Source organism: Uloborus diversus, chromosome 6, assembly GCF_026930045.1.
Source record: "Uloborus diversus isolate 005 chromosome 6, Udiv.v.3.1, whole genome shotgun sequence".
In the NCBI taxonomy this organism is placed as follows: Eukaryota; Metazoa; Arthropoda; class Arachnida; order Araneae; family Uloboridae; genus Uloborus; species Uloborus diversus.
Genome location: NC_072736.1, coordinates 103,363,491 through 103,385,259, shown reverse-complemented (window position 1 = coordinate 103,385,259; position 21,769 = coordinate 103,363,491). Strand labels below are relative to the sequence as shown.

The 21,769-nt window shown below is 33.8% G+C and overlaps 1 protein-coding gene across 1 annotated transcript in view; it reads right to left on the bottom strand.

Moving 5' to 3' along the window:
- Positions 1-21,769, bottom strand: part of LOC129224901 (chymotrypsin B-like) — a 63,607-nt gene that overhangs the window by 7,417 nt on the left and 34,421 nt on the right. Inside the window, exons 2-3 of the mRNA XM_054859447.1 lie at positions 6,431-6,536; positions 4,693-5,007 (exon numbers count right to left, since the gene is read on the bottom strand). Coding sequence (XP_054715422.1) covers positions 4,693-5,007; positions 6,431-6,536 — 421 coding nt within the window. The remainder of the gene's footprint in view (positions 1-4,692; positions 5,008-6,430; positions 6,537-21,769) is intronic.

Sequence of the window (21,769 nt, the reverse complement as noted above, 5' to 3'; positions counted from 1 at the left end):
TCTCGGTAGTGCAATTGGATATGGCCTTATTTCTTCAGGAGTGACAATTGTTAGCAAATAAATACTAGCTTCAGATGTTGACACACCAGAAAAATCATTTTGTGTGTTATTTTCTTGTTACTTTTGCATTGAGAGATCAGTGACATTTGATAGGAGGAAATCAAAATCTTGAGAAATATTTTCATTCAGTATATGTAAGTCAGTGACTTTAAAGCCATTAATTATATTTGATAATGTGAAGGACAGTGGGAATGCTCGTCCAACTATTCCAACAAACTGGAGAACATGAAATTTTAGGAGTTGTAACAACTATGCAGAAGTGTGTACCTTGGACCAGTCCAAGGTACACCACTTGTATTGGGTTCGAGGTATACTACTTGGTTATAAAAAACAAAATAGCTGACCATTATGTTACAGTTAGGCCTAACTTTGTTTCAAGCACATGGTGTTATATCTAGAACATGACTGTGTAATGCATGACCTTCATTTCAGAATAAACAATATATGTTTAATAATAAAAGATACATAAAAGTATCTGGAAAAACTTACTTTTGAATGGTATATTTCCTTTTTCAATAATACTTCAATCAGATGAGATTTCAACAAAACATAATAGTATGCACTGAGATGTCTAGTGACAAATACTTAACTACACTTGTTGCTAAGTGAAATACACCTTCAGCTCAGTCATATCCAGCCGATTACTACAGTTTCGTGCTTATTAGCAATCAGGGTAAGGTAATATTTTCATTCAGGGTGATAGGGCGGTAACTTACTGAATATACCTGCCTTGCCTACAAAATTAGAGTTGAACCGAACCATTGCGTCGGTCACTCGTCTGGTCAGAGCTAATTCTGTATTAGTTACCAGTTTGTTTGGCACTCTTGGCTTCCTTAAGAGGTTTTCCATCTCCAGCTCAGTCACTTTCCCATGCCGGGCTGTTGAGTGCTAATAAGCACGAAACTGCAGTCTTCGGCTGGATATGACTGAGCTGGCGGTGTATTTCACGTATTTCTGCCTTAGCCCTGGCTATAGGGCGGTAACTTACTGAATATACTTGCCTTGCCTTCAAAATTCGAGTTGAACCGAACCATTGCTTCGGTCACTCGTCTGGTCAGAGCTAATTCTGTATTAGTTACCAGTTTGTTTGGCACTCTTGGCTTCCTTAAGGTTTCCATCTCCAGCTCAGTCGCTTTCCTATGCCGGGCTGTTGAGTGCTAATAAGCACGAAACTGCAGTCCTCGGCTGGATATGACTGAGCTGGCGGTGTATTTCACGTATTTCTGCCTTAGCCCTGGCTATAGGGCGGTAACTTACTGAATACACATGTTGTTATTCAAATATTTTAATAAGCAGAGCTATAATCAGCCTAGGTCCAAGGTACACATATGTCCGAGGTACACCACTTACCCCTACGTTTACTCAGCACTCCTTTATAAGTCAAAAGCAAAATATGTACATATAGGCTATCAATAAATTTTACAGATGTAATTGTTTTGTTTTTAGTTTAAAATTTTCTGCTGTACAGATTTAAAAGACAGTAAATATCTCGTACTTAGGTACTTTTACAAGAAATATATTTCCTAATAAAAATTCATATTTTATCAAGTAAAACCACATTACCCCTTTTTTTTAGATACGCTTTATTTAAATTTAAATAAAGAGGGATGGGTGTCCCACTTACCCTTTATTATGGGGTAAGTGAGACTCCCATCTGATTATTTTAAAAATATAATTGTTAAGAATATTTAAAGGATTATATTAAAAAATAATGATGAACTTTTGTTTATTATGTCCAAGATAAAAGAAGACAATTAGTTTAAATTTTTCATTTCAAAACGTTTGTACAAGGTTTCGAAAACGAACTATTCTCAAAAGGGGTTCCACTTACCCCAAACAACCCTATTAGTTTTATTCCATACTTTATAAAGCAAATAATGCTTGTAGAAATAGTCTTCAGAAATTAAAAAAAAACTATATTTTATTGTAAAGGTTTTCGTTTTGAACTTTGACGTTAGACTTTTTTAAATTTAAAACATATTGACCTGTTACTACCCTTATTAAAACGAAAAGAAAAACAACATTGACTTTTTGTTTAAAATAAATGTATAAGAAGAATTGTTACATTTATCATTTTTTTTTTTTCAATACTGACGGCTTGTTAGACTGTATTTAAAAGCAGTTTTGAACAAGCATAGTGAAAAAGAAAAAGCTTTTGAAAATGCTTGCTTACGTTCAGCCTTTAAATTACTTTGTAAAATTTATTAACAATTTATTTACTTATTTTTTCATTGTTTTTGACAACAATTAAAAATCGGAAGTACTTTAGCTTTATAATTACTATTACTTTTCAATGTTTGTGGCAACAATTACAAACCGACAACAAAACGCTGGAATTATGACGGATAATGTAAGCTAGAAAATAGTCTTTACCCTCATATATATATAATAGACAGTATATAAAATAGCCAATAATCGAGTTTCCTAACGTCATCAACAGTGAAACTCGCGCCACGGCATAATAATTTGATAATATGTTTTTGTTATGTTTAACATGCAGGGAAAGGCGTTATTTTAACAAGACTGAACTGGACAGTTTCTTACCCTATTATTCCTTTTACTTCAATTAAATCTCACTCTCAAAAGTTTTTTTTTTTTTTTTAAATAATGATATTTCATGGATTAAATTTTTTAATGATTCAAGCCTAACAGCTTTTTCTCAGCCTAAATGGCAGTGATAACTTTCTTGTTGAACAACGCGGATGCTTAATTATTAGCACATTCAATCTAAGTGTTGATTTACAGGGGAATTTGGGTCTCTACATTGTATAAAATGAAGTCTCCAAAAAGCGTGTGCTTGTTTAAACGCGAAAAGCTCGAGAACTACCTGGCCGATTTCGCTGAAAAAAAATTCAAAACATGTGTTTAAAGAGCCGAATGTTCTTAATCTTTACAAATTATAAAATGTAGTATCCGAAAAGCGTCTGCTTGAGTGAACGCGCAAAACTCAAAAACTAATCGTTCGATTTCGCTGAAATTTTCAATGTATCTTTCTTCAGGCCCGGAAAGGCTTGCAGACCAGTTCGAAAAAAATTCGACTAGTAGTTCCTTTTTTATTCCAATTTAAGCCCAATTTTCACATAATTTCCCAAATCTTTTTGCGAAAAAATTACTTGCATATATTAATATTACATATCATTGGAAAAGGTAGAATTTTCCGCGTTCTACGCAATTTGTTTCAATGCTCTAACTTAATTGCGGCGGGAGTTATTTGCGTTTTTAGCTCGAATATTTTTAGGCTTAGCTGAAATTTAGGCACTACATTCTCCATTAAATCTATCAATAAAATGTGAAGGAATTATCCTACTGTTTTTTTTCTGACACCATTGGAAAATGCGACATTTTTTACTTCAGATCTTTCTCGACTTATGGTCGAAAAACTAAGCTTCTATCTCCAAAGGGAAAAAAATATAAGCCTTTTGAAATCAAGTTCAAAAAATCTCATGTCAATTCAAAGTGTTAACCATTTTCTTTCGCATTTTAATTCCTTAAACTTAAAATTTATTTTGTGTTTCCATAGTTACACTTTTTAAATCCATCTTTCCGGATTTAATTTCTTAAAAGTATTGTAATATCTGTCGTCATTGTTTGGAAGGGAAATTTTGCATGATGTTTTTTTTTTTATTTATTTACGCCTGATTGTTGAATATATGTCACTTGATCCAATTTTTATTTTGAAGGTAGGCCGGCAGCTAGTACTAATTATATTTGCCAATGCACTAGAAGTAAAAAAAAATGTATTTTCCAGTACAAAACACTAGCATTTTAAAAGTGTACGATAATGAGGAACACTGCTAATAAGCTATTTCGAGGGAATTGAAATTTTCATTCCTTTCGTGATTTTTGAAGAATGTGAAGCTTTTCAGTTCTAAAAGCCTGCATAGTTATCGCTGAATCCTTGCAATCTTAATAAGATGAACAACTAAACATCTCAACGTCGCTAGCTATAGAATGTTTTTTTTTCCTGATAATAAACTTATCTAGTTTGGAAAATTCTATGCAGGGTAGATCAACAAGTGAATGAGCGTTCTCTAGTGAATAAACAGCATGTAATTGAAATAATCAAATAACCAACGTTTTGAAGCACAAAAACTGTTGGTTAATTGATTATTTTAATTTTCAGCACAAAATTAATTAACACGTAATTGTTTTGAAACAAAAAAAAAATAGTTTTAAAACAGTTTTCTTAGATATATTGGCAGTAGTCACTTCTTTTCCTACGTTTCCAGATAGGAAACGACCAGAAAATGCTCCATTTGTCAACCGGTTAGATAGTTCATTTACTAGGTTGAGGCATTTTTTTTAACTTCAACCCCCTGAAAATGTCTGATGCAGAACTATTAAAGTTCATCAAAAATATTTTTACTGTAATGCGCCAAATGGCACAATGTTTAACAATGTTATGATTGTTTCAAAACAAAAGTGCTCTTGAGTGATCATTCACTGGATGGTCTACCCTAATTTTCTGCAGCTGTTACCTAGTTGTTATATGGAGTGAACCTACCCAAATTGAATTTTCCTCCGTAATTACCCATATTTTGCCAAAATTGTAGCTACCCAATTGTAATATTCCCTCCATTATATGTATAGCACTTGCTACATATTTTTCCAAATGCATTAAAATAAACTCACCTCTAAAACCATCAGTCTGGCCCCATCCAGCCATAATAACAGGACTTTTTGGGTAATCCATGTGTTCGCCTTCAGTGATACATACAAGCATAAGTTTTTTTGAGCATGTTACTTTTTTTGTCAGCTTTAGAAGCGCTATATCGTGATCTACTCTTTTAGGGTTATACTTGGGATGCGGAACGACGCGGGAAATTTTAAGCTCACGCCGTTCGGCTTGGGATCTTGCCAGAGCTAGCTGCAGTTTATTTGGAGGATGAAAACATCGTATTCTTCTGCCAATCTCATCATAACATTTTCCTCCTTGAACAAATCCGTCTTTAGGAACACTAGAGAAAGCAAATCATGGTACAAATGCCATTTTAAAAGAAATCAATACTTAGAAGAAGGAGGAAACTGATAGACGAGCAATATTGAGAAACGTTTGTATGCATATATATATATATATATATATATATATATATATATATATATATATATATATATATATATATATATATATATATATATATATATATATATATATATATATATATATATATATATATATATATATATATTATATATATATATATATATATATATATATATATGTATATATATGTATATATATATATATATATATATATATATATATATATATATATATATATATATATATATATATATATATATATATTATATATATATATATATGTATATATATATATATATATATATATATGTTAGGGTGTCTCAAAAAATGAAAGTCGTTTATTTTAAACGCATACCCTCTTATTTTTTTCCTTTTATATCAAAACCGTTGTAAAAAAAGTTTCATGCAATTTGAAGCACCCGTGCCGACTTGCGCCTAAAGGCCTAAACGTGTAAATAGCACGTATATCCATAAGCAAGCGAACGCTTGCTTATGGCGCAACGCGATACTTTGCGAAGCTCAAAGCAGCTGTAAATAGTGCACAGAAAACAAATGAAAACAGGAAAACATATGTTGGTGGGGGGGGGGGGGGCTTATCCGTGGCAATTTGCAAACCGTCAAACGTGTCAGTACGAATACATTCCGGTCAGCGAGCGCAGTATAGTCCTTCCATAGGGAACGAAACATGGCATTGGATTTGCTAAGTTCGAAAAAAGAGATTTTTTTATAGGAGTCACGTAAAATACCAAATTATGGGCTTGAAACTTCCCTCTAACGGACAAGTTCTGTCTGTTTTGTTTATGACATTCGAGAAGTAAATTTAACCATCAGTGAAAGTGCAAATCTTGCTATTCGGGAATGCACCATCTTTTCGGAAAAGGCACGCATTCCCACCAAATCGCTGCCAAATTATGCGAATAAACTTAAAAACCTATATCAAATTTGGAGAAACTTACAAAAAAATGCAAAGAAACTGCAAGAAGTATTCAGGCAGCGCCAACAAAAAGTTGAGAGTAATTTAAATAATTTATTCAATATTGCACATGCTGATGCACTTCGGTTAATCAAAATAGAGGAAGATGGGATTTTCTTGCAACTCCAAAGAGAGTTCGACCGACGTGGTCACTTTAGGTGGAGCGGATAAAAAACTGACCGACAATGAGGAAAGGGCTAGACATTAAGCTATCAAAGAAGAAAACAGGCGCATTAAATACGATTCCCCTTCAACATCCTCGAAATTGTATGAACCTGTACAAGAAGATTCCTCTTCGAGCTCTAGTGAAAATATTAATGCAGAAGATTTCCCTGAAACATATAAATCAGTACCTGTAACAAGTTTATCAGGACCTGGAACAAGTATATTAGAACCAGGAGCAAGTACATCAGAACCTGGAACAAGTATTCCAGAACCGGGAGCAAGTATTATTAAAACCTGGAACAAGTATTCCAGAACCGGGAACAAGTATTATCAGAACCTGGAACAAGTAAATATGTAATGAGGAGCGGTTTTATTACTCCAAAGTCAGTTGTTTCATTGGACAGGTGTCCAAGTATACGAGATTATGTGTTTATTCTTGAAGCTAATATTGACGTACTTGGGTGTAACATTGATGAATTTCCGATAGGTCAATATTCAATTCAAAGAATTCGAACCAAAAATCGGAAGGAGCATGAGAAAATAATAAAAATTGGTTTTCAGTACGAGGTACCATATGTAGTGAATTTACCTTGGGATAAGAAACTATTTCCTGCTTTGGGTGCTCAAAAATCCAAAGAAGATCGCTTATCTATATTTATTTCATATGAATGTGACGAATATCTCTGGATAATTCTAATATCTGGAAAATTCTACAGGAAAAGAACAAACACAGGCTGTTTGAAAGGCAGTTTTAAATTGGAATCTCGAAGACAAAGTTAAAACTCTGTTGTGATACTACAGCTTTTAAAACAGGTCCTTTACGTGGTTTGTTCGCTAATCTTGAGTAAAAAATTGATAGAGAAATGCTTTCCTTTGCTTGCCGCCATCATGTATATGAACTGATCTATCCCACTAAAATACAGTGCTATGGAGGAGCTGCGGAGTTGTTCCGAACTGTACCCTAACTTGGAAAATTTACTTGACTTTTACCGTGCTGAACTTACTAATATTACGGTCAGGGATGACTATCAAGAGTTGATTGAACTTCGTATCATATTTTTAGGTAAGGATACAGAAAATTAATTCAAAATAAGACCACCGGGAGCCATGCACCAAGCTCGATGGATGGCTCGAGCGATTTACTCCCTAAAACTGTTAGTAATTACTGTTTAGTTCACAACTAAAATTAGATACGAAGGAAAATGAAGCATTGCTTGATGTCTGCTTGTTTTTAGTGACAATATACGTGAAACCATGGCTTTAATGCATTTTGGCAGTCAATGCACCCAAAAAAGATTTGTGCTTTTTGAAAAAAAGTACGAAAATGTGGGCCCAAGTATCTCTAAAGCTGCTCTACAAAAATTCATTCGGCTTTTATGGTATGGTCAATAATATTTCATTCCTTTATTTGAAAAAGACTGTCTCAATGCTTAAAGCAGTAAACGATGCAGTTGAAAGAGCGGTAAAAATGATGCAGGACTTTTCATGGTTGGCTAACCGCTGATGAGGAACAAAAACAATTTGTGTTACGTTGCGTTCAAGAGCACGGAAGCCCTATCCTGACTGCAAAAAGCAAACATTGAAATAAAAATATTTACAGTAATGTTTCTTATAGTCTAATATTGTTGTAAATATTTGACTTAAATAAATTGATGTTGCGTGTAGTAAGAAATTACACAGTTAGCTATCTTTCCACTGTAGTCGCCGTACTGGGTTACAGGTCCAACTTTGACCTCAAGTCGGCACGGGTTCCCGATATTTTATTGCAATGTTTCTGAGGTGAAATGGAAAAAAAATGGAGGGTATGCCTATTCGATTTCACAAATTTTTTTTTCGCCATTATATCTTGGGACACCCTAATATATATATATATATATATATATTAGGGTGGTCCTTATTTATATGGGGAAAAATTTTTTTCTTAATTCAACAAGCGACGCCCCCTACTTTTGTGACACTATAATAAAAAGTAACGTGTGCAAAATTTGAACTCAAACGGTCAATAGTAACACGTGCCCCTAGGCCGTTGAACTTTAACACTTTTGATAATTTTCTCACAAATCTTAGAGTTTTTACTTCAGACCCAGTACATCGTTTCTCCTAGGTTTGCAAAATATTTTTACAGTGAGGTAGCACTAAAATTTATCTTTTTAATTACTTTAAATCATATAAAGATTTTACGTTGAAAAAGAACGAAATAATGCTTTAGAAACTTTCCTTAAGCGTACGCTTTTCTCACTGTATCTCGATAGTGTGTATTTTTTTCCGATAGTCTTGGAAGGTCTGTAAAAAAAATTGTTTTCGTGACTCATATTTGGTAAATTAGTTGTAAAATTCTTCTTTTAATATTGTGCTCTTCTTTCAGTTGTATCATTCACAATATTCAGTATTTTAACAATCTCTCTTCCCGTTATATAGCTTCCTTCATTTTGTCGGGAATCAGGATCAAATAGGAAAAAAATGTTTAGTATTTATAACTTATCAAACAGTTTCATTGACTCGCAATTGACTCTATAAAGAGGAAGATCTTTACTAAGAAAGTATTCAAATCGTCTGCTGTTATCTGAAATTTGTTAAAAGTCATCAGACACGTCTTCCTTATCACAAGCATTTTTTGGACTAGTCTTTTCCCATCTTCAAAGTTAATTCCTTCATCCAATACGGAAAAAGCTACAAGTTTATCCCCTAAATACTATAAGTGATTGAGGAATTTTCCAATCACTGCATCTGCTGCATGTTTGTCGTCATATTGTACGCTGCTAGTTTTTCAGACATTTTATATTATTCAAAGGAGCATCGATTGGGTTGCTGTGAAAAACCATATCTTCATATAGCATTTAATTGTAAAACAGTTTTATAAAACAGCTTTGAAGGGCTTTCTTTTCGTGTAAGGTCAATTTAAATTGTTTCCTAAATATAAAAATTTTTAAACAAAAATGCCTTTTGCTACCCATGTGGCTCAGGGATAAGCTCCAAGTTGCCGAAAACATATCCCTGTAGGAGGAAATTCACCAGGAAATATTATTACAAGTTATGAGAATTCTCTGTAATCTTTCTCAATTCCGCTTTTTACGAACAATAATATGTCATCAATTTCGTCTTTTAGAATTTAACTGGTATGTGTATTTGATTGAAATATTATAAGTTCTGTATAATGAAGATCTTTCCAGAAAATTTTGAAGCGCTTAAATAATTGAATGTCTGATCTAGATCTAAGAAAGGGAAGAACTTCTTTAAGGACACACTCTGCAGTACGATTTCAAGAGCATGATGTTGGCAATAAAAATGTAATATATCACCATTCAGTTTTTGCGCTAAAAATTGCATGCACAATTTATACGGTTGGTATTGCAAGTCGTTGTATCAAACACTACAGCTAAAACAGTTAGCAATTAAGAGCTATCATCTAAGATATCATATACAACTGAAGAAATATCTAAAGAATTCCGAGTAGCTGTTCAATATTAGGACCTGAAGCTATCACGGTAATCCTGTCGGCGTTCTTTTTCTAGTTACAACTTGCTGTAGCTTTGTAGCCCAGTGAATAACCACAAAATCTAAATTTAAATTCATGAAATTTAATTTTACCTCTCGAAGATTTTCTCTTGCTCACTTAAGGAATGTACGATTGATCACTAGATCATTTGGATTTAAATTTACTGCATCTACATAGGCTGTAAATAAATGAACAACATATTTATCCCTAATGTGACATTTGTCTAACAGTGACAAAAGGCGAGCAGACATCAATAGTTGTCAAGCTTCTTTGCATTGTGGTAGAACAGCTGTAGAAAACAAAAGTTCAACAGGTTAGGATAGATACCCATTACGGTTTCTAAATCTTGTGAATTGCAAGAATTTGATGATAATAAAGGACTATGTACTAAAATAGAAAAAAAATTAATTTAAAGTATAGATTTCTACATTGTTCCGATCTGGATATATTTTTTAATTTATACTTTAGCTTATGGAAAATACAGTATATTTTTATATTAGGAGTAATCGAGGATTTTTCGAAATTTATATTTTAAAAATTAAAAATTGCATGAGCGTTTAGGTATGTTTATAACGTAAGAACAGCGAATTAAAATTTAATTGCAATTACTTATATTTATAGCACTGAAACCTTGCGACTCTATTTACCACACCTATTACATACACAGGGAATTTTGTAAATTAACACCCCCAAACCCTTCAGAAGGCAATTTGCTTTGTCATCATTCATTAATAGCCTGTAGAATCCCTTGTGCACATCTTGGTGGGAAGAAACGTTCCTCTGCCGCTTGGTTTGAAACGAGCGCAGAATAGCGGTATTCCTGACCCAATGCCATTGGTGTACATGTACCCTCTGTAACATGTTAAATTTTACAGAATGAAAGTGAGAGAATGGTTGGTCTGGAAGAAGCAGCGCCTATTGAGGTTCAAAATTACTTTAAATATGAAACGTTAGAATATTTTTACATAAAAATGAGAAAATACGCAAATTTTTCTTCGAAACTCAAAGAAGGGGGCCCTAGGGGGACGTGTTAATATTCATGGATTGACTAAAAATTTTGCAAGGATCATTTATTTGTATAATGGAACGAACTGAGGGGCCGTCGCATAAAATATTTGCAACTTCGAAAATAAGGACCACCCTAATATATATATATATATATATATATATATATATATATATATATATATATATATTTACTGGTGTGCAAAAATTAAGGACGAAGTCGAAAAATTAGCATATCAGCTGAACGAAGAGGCAGAGCGGACAGAAAGACCAATCAGGAGATTAAGTAAGGTGATGTACGGTAGCATATGCGCAGATATGCAGGCAGACTTAATGGGGGAGTGTCTAAGTAGTATAAAGCATGTTGTCGGTGTAAGATCAGTATTTCTGGCAAAGAGATTGCACGCCGTATAGCAGTTAAAATCACACCGAGTTGCTGCCTCAGCGAGAAATGGCGAATAATCAATCTGTTAGACGACATCTGGACGCTTTTACCCGAGGTCGAATCATTGGGAAGTTGAAGGAAGGCCGCAGTGTGACAAGGGTGGCTGCAGAGTTCGGAATTGCTCACAGCATCGTTTCACGACTTTGGAGACAATTTCAAACTACAGGAACAGCTATCCGGGTGTTCAGTAGTGGTCGTACACGAGGAACCACACCCGCAGATGACCGGTATATTGTCTTACAGGCCAGAAGGAACAGGCGGCAGACAGCGGGAGAAATCGCTAGACACACGACACAGGCGACTGGACGACCGATATCGCGTTTTACCGTGGCCAGAAGACTGCACGGTGGTGGTCTGTTTGCACGACGCCCTATACGGTGTGTACCTCTAACGCCTGCCCATCGGAGAAGGCGTTCTCTGTGGTGCCGGGAACACCGGAATTGGAGAGACAATGAATGGGGACGAGTACTCTTTACAGATGAGAGCAGATTCAGTCTGAGTAGCGATTCTCATCGCATACTCATCTGGAGAGAGCGGGGAAGCCGCAATCATCCCTCGAACATCATTGAAAGGGACAGGTATGGAGGTCGCGGTGTTCTCGTTTTGGGAGGCATCATGCTTGGTAGTCGTACTGACCTTCACATCTTCGACACAGGTTCAGTCAACGGGATCCGTTATTGTAACGAGATTCTTCTTCCATATGTGCGTCTTTTTAGAGGCGCTATGGGTCCGCAGTTCCTTTTCATGGGCGACAATGCACCATGTCATCGCACAGTAGCTGTCGAACAGCTCTTAGAGAGTGAGGATATTGAACGTATGGATTGACAGCACGATCTCCGGATCTCAATCCCATCGAGCATGTATGGGATTTTCTAGGCAGACGCTTGGCAGCTCGTACCTTACCACCAGTAACGATTCGGGAGCTTCGATTGGCGCTGCAAGCCGAATGGGCTGCAATGCCTCAACAACTCATTGACACCCTCATTCTCAGCATGGGCAGACGCTGTGAAACCTGCCTAGCAGTAGGGGAAGATCATATCCCCTACTAAAGACCGGATGTTTCTTGCTGGACATCCATCATAGGGATGTTTCGGCCTTCAGTCGCATTGCGCTCCATGCTATTTTTTCAATAAAGCTTTTTTTTATCCCTCTGATTTCTCTTTTAGTAAGTGTTGCTTACATTGCACATGTCCTTACGTATTGGGGATCTTACGGTATTAAATGTGTTGATTTGGAAAGCTTGTGTAAAAAGTTATGTTAAAAAAACCGTCTCGTCCTTAATTTTTGCACACCAGTATATATATATATATATATATATAAGAAACACTATCATATATTGTATTTATAATCTGGACAAGTTAATCAAAATGAACTTCACTACTCAGTTCAATAGTCGCCACAGGCTGCTCTATGATACTGGTAGACAACACATTTGATAGCAATATAAGGATTGAACAAGGAAAGAAAAATTCTTTTAAAAGAAGGAAAAAATCCCAAAATACCCCGGGGCCTCATCAGGGGGTACCTTCCAAGGGTAGGAAAAAACCATGAGATGTTTCGTGAGTGCTGCTGGCGAAATTGCCTAAAAAAGCAGCACTTGTCCCCGACATCTCACAAAACAAGCAATTGGGGTACTGAAAGTTCAGAATATCAGCATGACATGAAATACAAACATTGAACCTTTTACAAACGAAAAATACAAGTTTTATCTAAAGAAAATAGAACAATATTTAAGCTACAAGATTTATATAAAGAAAATAGAACAATATTTAAACCACAGGAGAAACAAAATTCATACCTGAACTCAAAATCAAAAGAAAGAACGTACAACCATCAGATTCATGGAACAGAAAATTCAAGGAACTAACAATTGACTATCGCTAGTCCTCCACAAGCTTGCAAATGAAATGCTTCGTAAGATGCTCCGGATATTGGTTTTCAGTTAGGGTAGCAGTTAAAATTCGAATCGCTGTTTTCAGATCTGTTTTATTATTGCATATTTTTTTATATCTAATAATTTGTGAAAGGATTATATTTTTGAACACTTTTCTACTGACACAACTATGAAAATGAATTAAAGAATACACTTTAAAATCAAAATCCTGACATTTATCATACAAAGCTATACTGGGAACTTTATTATTCAGTTGAATATTGAGATCAAGGAAATTAACTGACTCATCCTTATTTGTTTGTTTCAGCAGTAGTTCATTTGGGTAAATTTCTTTGTGTAAATTGTGAAAATCATTGTTATTAAAAAAAATAATGTCATCAATATATCTAAATGCTTCTATATTGTTGTTTATTAAAAAATATATTCGTAAAAATGCTAAAATAGGTTTGCAAATGCACTAGAAAAAGATGTGCCCATCGGTATTCCATTGATCTGTCTGTAGAAATTGGAACCATTGTATAGGTAATTCTCAAAAATACAAAATTTAACTAGGTTAATCCAAGAGTGTTTTTCTAAATTGATGTGTTTTTCATATCTGTCGAAAAGTCTATTTGAAACATCGATTATGAGTTTGTGGGAAATGTCAGTGAAAAGATTTTCAAAGTCAAAAGTCTTGATCCGGGATCAAGTCCTCATGGTTCGAGAGGATCCAGTAACCTCAAGTATATTTTTCAATTTCTTAGGTTTCCCAACTTCTTCACTTTCGAATATTTTTCAGCACAATGAAAAAAAAAAACATGCATTGATTTTTTTAGTTGCTCCTTTAAGAACGCTAGCAACCCTCTTCGTTCCCTAATTCAAAGAAAAAAATATCTCAACTCTGAAAACTGACAATGACACATGAACTCAAAACCGTGTGCAAAAAGGATCATCTGCAACTTGGGCAATATAATTACCTGCTCGGTAATGTTACCATTATTAAAGTTTCGTACAGTCGAGCCCGCTTATCAAAATATCGATTAAAAAAATATATCGCTTAATATAATACATTTTCAATGCACTAAACCAATGTAGTGTGTTATTTGGATTCCGGTTAATGGAATATTTCACTTGTTAGTTATTAGAACATTTTTTCGTGACAAAATGGCTATTCCATTAAGCGGGTTTGACTGTGTTATTGCAGTTCCGAGATTTGAGAGGATGAACAGGTCTCCTGAGAGATCAAGTGTCCCCACTCTCCCCTACTGTTAAATAAAAAATCAATTGAAAAACTAACATTACTTTTTTACGCAATGGGCTGCAGTTATAACCCACTCCGGATGAATCAGTGATGCAGCACAGCTAAAATGCCATTCATTTGAATATTTATCTTGCTTGTGTAAGCCTAACTGCAATTAAAAGAAATTATATCTTAAAATCAATTTCACTCTCAGCATTATACTGTCAATATTATTATAATGAAGAACCAAAAACACAATCTGAAAGGTGGTTATTTTTTGTTTTGAAAAAGCAATGTAAAAAATTAGCGATGTTTTTAGAAAAGAAAAATAAACTTAAAGATCAAGGTGAGTCGGAATCTGAATATTTTCCCTATGCGACTTTTAACTGCAGAAAAAAAAAAAAGAAAAATTTTAAAGGCACACAGGTTTGAAAGTTTAAGAAAAGGTAAGAAAAATTCAAATAAAAAATCTTTTGTTCTAACAACATTTATATGCTTCTTTTTAGTACTATTTTTACATGTGTTAAAAATATTGAAAATTTATGAAAATAGCTTTGAAAATAATTAAGACTCATCAAAAATTGAAAAATGTGTGCGTGTGTGTGTAAATACTATAACCACTTTCACTTACCAACCAAGGGTAGTCGTTTACATCTGCTAGCGTTCCACCAACTATTCTTCCACCAACTGCTTTACCACAAACTGCATTAAGAAATAATTTAAAGAAACCATTACTGATACGAATATTTCATTTCAGTTTAGTAGTTATCAGCACTGTTTTCTGCCGTGGGCAGGTAAAGAACAGTAGCAGCAAATTTTTGATTTTTCATATTTTTGCATTTTTGTCATTTATTGTACGTTAGTTTAACTGTAGAAACTTGCTTCTTTGATTTCCGCTTTAAAAAAGGCGCGAATAAAAGATCTATTTGCGAAGTTTCCCAATCGTTAGCATTAAATCCAAAACCTTTTCATCAAATATCTCAAAACCACATTTATGCAGGTACTGCCATTTATCTGTCCACGGCAGTTTTCTTCCTTTTAAACAATAACAATATATGCATTTAATCTTTACTAATAATAAAGCTCAAAGTCTCTCTGCCTGGAGAATATTTGTAGGATGTCTGGATCTCTGTGACGCTTTTATGAATTTTGGCACAAAGTTAGTTTGTAGCATGAAGGTGTGCACCTCGAAGCGATTTTTCGAAAAATCGATTTTGTTCTTTTTCTGTTTCAATTTTGAGAGCATTTTCTAGAGCAAAATTATCATAAGATGGACGAGTAAATTACGAAATTATCATGACGTGGAATGGGAGAGCAAATGAACACAGCCAATTGGCGAGAAATTCGTCATCCATTATTTGAAAATATACAGGCGAACTGAATGACTTTTTAATTTTCAACTACGGGTTAAGCTACTGAAAATTTAGCTTGCATCGAAGCCAAAGCCCAATTTCCCAATAGGCAGGGTAGGCAGTTGCCTAGGGCGGCAAACTTTTCACGGCGGTAAATTTTGCTTTAACCACACATTTTTGAATGAATTTTTTATTCTTTTTTTGAAAGTAAAATATTAGCATTCTTTCTTTTCTTTGCTGATACAATGATTTTCTTACAATTTAATAATGACTACTCTCTTATATCTTAAGAGAATCAAATGTTTTTTAACCCTGGTAGTTAATCAACGTAAAATAGTAAACGAAGACGAAAAGCGGGTGTCGATTTAAGAAAGTCGTTGCGTTTATCCAGAAGTCGCAACAAAAGTAGAGTTACACTAACATTTTTAGTGCTATACCGGAGTTTATTCAGTACTGGTTTCTTGAGTGGTTGACGTTTATTTTCTTCTTTACATTATTAATATTTAAAACAAAAATTCTGTTAATAATAAGTCTCGGAGGCAGATGAAAATGATTGATGAGCAAAAAAGGCTGAATGATTAAAAATAAAGAAAACATGCTAAATAAAAAACCGAAGAACAAAGAAGTTTTCAATTTTTTTTACTTGATATATTTTTTTTAAACTAACAGTTTTCAAAAGTGGAAACCTTGAACTCTTTGCAAAGAGATCCTGTTTTAATTTACTAATGAAATACGATAGTAGCCTTATGAAATACCATCGAACGGTAAGGGGTGGTAAGAACACAAAGTGAGAGAACGTAATAACAGGAAATTATTTAAATCTTTGATTCGCAGATTAAAAAAATAACAGGATAAAGATGCTGTTATAAATAAAGATGACAACTGATAAAATGGTAAAAGCACAAGACATTAAAGTTCAATGCTCCTCAAACATTCAGCTATGTAGCTATTAAATATCTAAGCTAGCGTTTCGATTTCAAAACACAGTTTTGATCAAAACAGAACTAATACTGTTTTTTTTTTATATTTTTTTAAGTAACAGAATTAATTCGGAAGGTAGCGGGGGGGAGGGAGAGTCTGTTTTTTTCTCCTAAAATCAAAGTGTCTTTTTGAACAAACGATAACAAATAATGAAACAACAAAGGAGTTAGTTAGTTACTTTTTTCTGAAAATAAAGATGCTTTCTTAAGTGAAACATACTAACATGCTTAGCATTCGAGATAAATCTCGGTTGCTCTTTATCTCTCCTCTATCATTATATTTGACTTTATAGGTCTAACTCAAGTCTAATATCATTTTTTAGCAATTCATCTGCGTTGCCATTACAAGGATGTTTTGAAACTTCAAAGAATGAAGGAGAACACATTTTATGATACTATAGGGCCATGAAAAAATAATAGCCATGCTCTATTAATTGATAATTGTAGATAAATGCTATTTAAATTCGTCTCATATCAATCGCTTGATAAACTGCCCAAGAGCAATACTTGAGTTATGAACGATGCACAAAATCTATATAAATAAATTAAATAATATAAACAGGCGCATTGATCTAAAATTTTTGGGAGGAGGAAAAATTCTAATTTTCCCAAATGACAAGCTTAGATGCATATCATACATGCGTATATAACATTTAATGAGAAGGAACGTTATGTATCACTAAAAAAACAATTTTAAAAACGAGAAAATAATGTGTTGCAATAATATCTCCAAATTTCCGAATGGCCAGCAAAATATACCGAACAATTAATTTTTGGGAATATCACTGTGACCTCCCATCGGGGCACCCACGATGAATGTAAAACGTCATAATTTCTTTATAAGTTTGACAGTTTAAATTTCGGGAACATCATTTTGCGTGTTTTTGAGTTTTTGCTTATTTTAGGGGAAAGAGGCGGCAGCGTTCAAATCTGCTTAGAGGCGGCATGGAGCTAAATTCGGCCCTGATCGAAGCACTTATATAAAAAAAAAAAATTAATAAATGGCATTAAAAAGATGTGCTGAATTTGTTTTTATGTGACTTGAAAATATTTATGACAAGCTAAAAATGGTTAGTAACAAATAATAATTATCTTGCTTAGCAAGCAGTTGTAGTGAATTAAAATCAAGACCTTTGTAGAAGATTCTGGTGCAACATAGTTAAGATAAGGGGAAAAAAGTCTTAGCTGGTATTCGGCTGTCACACATGCTAGGAAAAATGAAAGGTGTCATTCGACATGGATTTAAATATTCTTTAAACCTATGTAAATTAAATTTTGATAAAGGATCATATGCAATGTAAAATGAACACAAACTGAAGTTTTAAAATGTATTTTCAAGCTCTGTATGAAGCTTAAAGTCAAATATAATGAGAATAATCTTAACGAAGTTAAATATTCTTTCAACTATGTCATGTTATAAGTTTTTTTTTTTTTTTTGCTTCTATCCAGTGATCAGAGCTTCAAAATTTGACAGTGAGCAGTGTTATGTATTTGAAAACAAAAAAAAAAGCTTTCTTAATGACACAGTTACTGTATAACTGAAAATGACATAACATAGGTTTTAAATCTTCAATGTATTTGATATACGTATATCAGTGCTGCCCAACCAACGGCCCGCTGGCCACATCCGGCTAGAGAAGCTGATCCGTGTGGCGCGTTGTTTTGCTTCATGTTACAAATCGAAAAGCACGATTCGTGACAATCTCACAAATTTGAAACCAAATGTTTCGATATTGGTGCATGAAAAATATGCATTTCATACAACTAGTAATGATGAAAACAATTATTCGTTCGTAATTTTCTTTCATTTTTCATGTTTTCCAATGCTTCTTAGAAAATAATAAATTATTTTGAAATTTTGAATGTGTTCTGGCCTGTGAGAATGATTTTAATATGAGGATGGACCTTCTGTAAGAAAAAGGTTGAGCATCACTAGTATATTTGAATTTATTTCATATTATATAGAGTTTTTATTTGAAATATAATGATTGTCTTAAAATTTTTAATAGTTTTTATATGTACCCTAGGCTAGCTCACATGTTACCCTCTCCTATACAGTTACAAGTGAAAAATTGAACACATTGTTTTAAATGCCATATTGTAAAAAAAAATATGTTTTTAAAAAACCTCAAAAGATTCCATAATCACAAAAACAAGACTATTAAATGACGGAGACTTTTTTTAAATTCAATAATGATAAAATTTTTGTTTTAAAAAAAAGGTGAAAAAATTATTTGCATGCGTTCTTTTTCCCTTACACATGACTCAATTTGAATGAAAAAATCGTACTGTTCTGCATCCAATGAAATTAAATTGTTATCCTCATGCATATAATATCCAATAATAGAGCCGCTGTATAAACAGAATGACGCATCAGCTAAAGTTTAACCATTTTGGATCGGATTTTTCATTGTTGCGCTGCTAGGGTTACCACTGCAAAGTTTCGGGTTTCGCCAAACTTGCAGAAAATAATATTTTCTATATATATATATATATATATATATATATATATATATATATATATATATATATATATATATATAAATGAATGTTTGTCTGTATGTCATCCATGAGCTCAAAAACTACCGGCAGATTTGGCTGAAACTTTCACCGTTTGTTATTTTTGGTACTGGGAATGTTTATAGACCAGTTTGAAAAAAATCCGATCGATAGTTCCTTTTTACTTCCTTTTACAAAAAAGAAAGTATTGTATTCGCGAAAAAATTTTCACTCAAAAATCGCCCTTAATTTCCATTTTGCTCACCCCCAAATGAATGTTGAGTTTTTTTTTCGATTCGACCACATGCGGAAAAGTGCCTAAGAATGTATAGACACGCGAAATATCCATTTTGACCATCACCGAGGTAATTACAACGACTTTTCTCGTGACGTCTGTATGTATGTGCGTATGTGTGTATGTGCGTATGTGCGTATGTATCTCGCATAACTCAAAAATGGTATGTCCTAGAAAGTTGAAATTTGGTACATAGACTCGTAGTGGGGTCTAGTTGTGCACCTCCCCTTTTGGTTGCTTTCGGATGTTCCTAAGGGGGTCTTTTGCACCTTTTTGGGGGGAAATCATTGTTAATTTCGATGTAAACTCAAGTGGCGTTATAATTTGTCGGACACTTGGCGATATATCGCCAGTCTTTTGGTCGCCAAGTTTTGTCGCCAACTTGGCGACAAATTTGGCGGAGTTTTTTTTTTTTTTTTTGGTTTCAATTTGGCCATTGTTGGTGATATTTAGAGAATAAATATTGAATCACATTAAAATAGCGACTAATGGGGAAATGACATTAAATTGGAGTAAAAGGAAGTCATGTGATGCACACATCAGCTCGTTTATTTCAATTTAAGTCACAATCCATTGGATAAATACGAATAAAATTATCGGCTGCAGAAATTAATTCGCGTGAAAGATCTCATTGATAAGAAGTTAGCTGTCGCCATTTTTCTTGAGTTTGAACAAATAAATTCTTTCTTTATTGTTTTATGGCTTTTCATGCAACGGGGGGATTTAAAACCTTTTCTATTTGATTGTTTTAGCGATTGACTGATCTTGCAAACTGCGTGAGTACAAAATTTGAGTATAGTCACGCTTCACTTGATACCTGGATTATTATGAAAATTGCTATATATATGTATTTTTCCACGGAGAAGGTGCATAATATGCTCATTGAAGTCACTCGCCACCAGGTAGCAGTGCAGAGTAGCAACTTCTGCCCCGTTCAACCGATTGTCATGAAAATCAGTATAATGATGTATTTTTTTGTTGGCGTAGCAACACGCGTCGGGTACAGCTAGTATTTGATAAACAATTCACGTGTGTGCCACTAATTATTGCTCGCAGTGAACAATCGCCAAACGTGATAACTCGCCAGAAAAGACAACCACTCAAAAATGCGCTCCGATCCAAAATGGCTAATCTGCAGCTGATACGCCGGCTCATATATACAGGGGCCTTAGTCAATAATCGAATAACGCTGTCGTCATCAACAATGAAACTCGCACCACGACATGGTTATTTGATAATATGTTTTAATAATATTTGACATGCAGGAAATTGCTTCATTTTGACAGGGCTGAACTGGATCCACTGAATTAACTTTTTTACTGGTAAGACTGTTAGTTTTAGCAGAATGAAGAAACGTAAAAATGGTCAACAATGAACACTATCTACTGGAGTTTAGTTTTATTCCAGTGGAGTGAGGGTTAAAATTTCAACCATCAAAATATCCCCAAACGGGCAATTGCTTCGTTCAAATGTAGAAGCAATTTTCACCCGTTATATCTTGACGGGCAATTTTCTATTTGATTATAAATCCCTGTTATTCATTTTGCAGCAATTTAAAACTGCTTAAAATGATAATATAATGTAAATATTTAAAAAAAAAATTGTTAGCAATAATGTTTAATAACAGCATTTTTTATTTTAAAATTTGAATTGGAATCGCGCAATTACACTTACCGCATTCCTTGGAATATGCCACTTGTATAACCTATGTAAAATATTAAAAATGAATTAAAATTTCTTTTGAAGTCATAAAAACGAATTTAATAACCAACTTGTTATTAAAAATGTTTAACTATACTTTGCAATTGAAAAACATAGTGAATTAATTTGACTCTGATACTGACATATGAGCAGTTAAGTATATCAAAACTAGCTCAATCTGCGGGATTCTAAAGCAGTTTTTCATCATATTTTTACACTTCCGCATGTCGTAGATACTATCACTAGAAAGCAGTATGGAAAACATGTATCTTAAAGGAAAAAAAAACTGTTGCAGAATACCTGTTTTCTTTGAAAAACAACTCAATCCGTGATTGTTTTTTGTCACTTCTATACGCTTTTAAGAAATGGAATGAAGTAGTTTTAATACTTATCGCCTCAAATGTACTTACAATGGAGTCGTTTCCAAAATTTAAAAGTATTCTTTTCTGAAAGAGCATGCTTAAAAACATAGAATCTGACCATTTTTTAAATAATTTGCTTAAGTTTAATATTTTTAAAAAAATTACTTAAATCGGTGCTCTTTCAACGTTCAACGCTTCTGCCGATGACATCACAAATGTGTTGCCTATCAGGGTCGAAAATATTTAATTCGCATCTTTACTCACGTGTATTGGTAACGA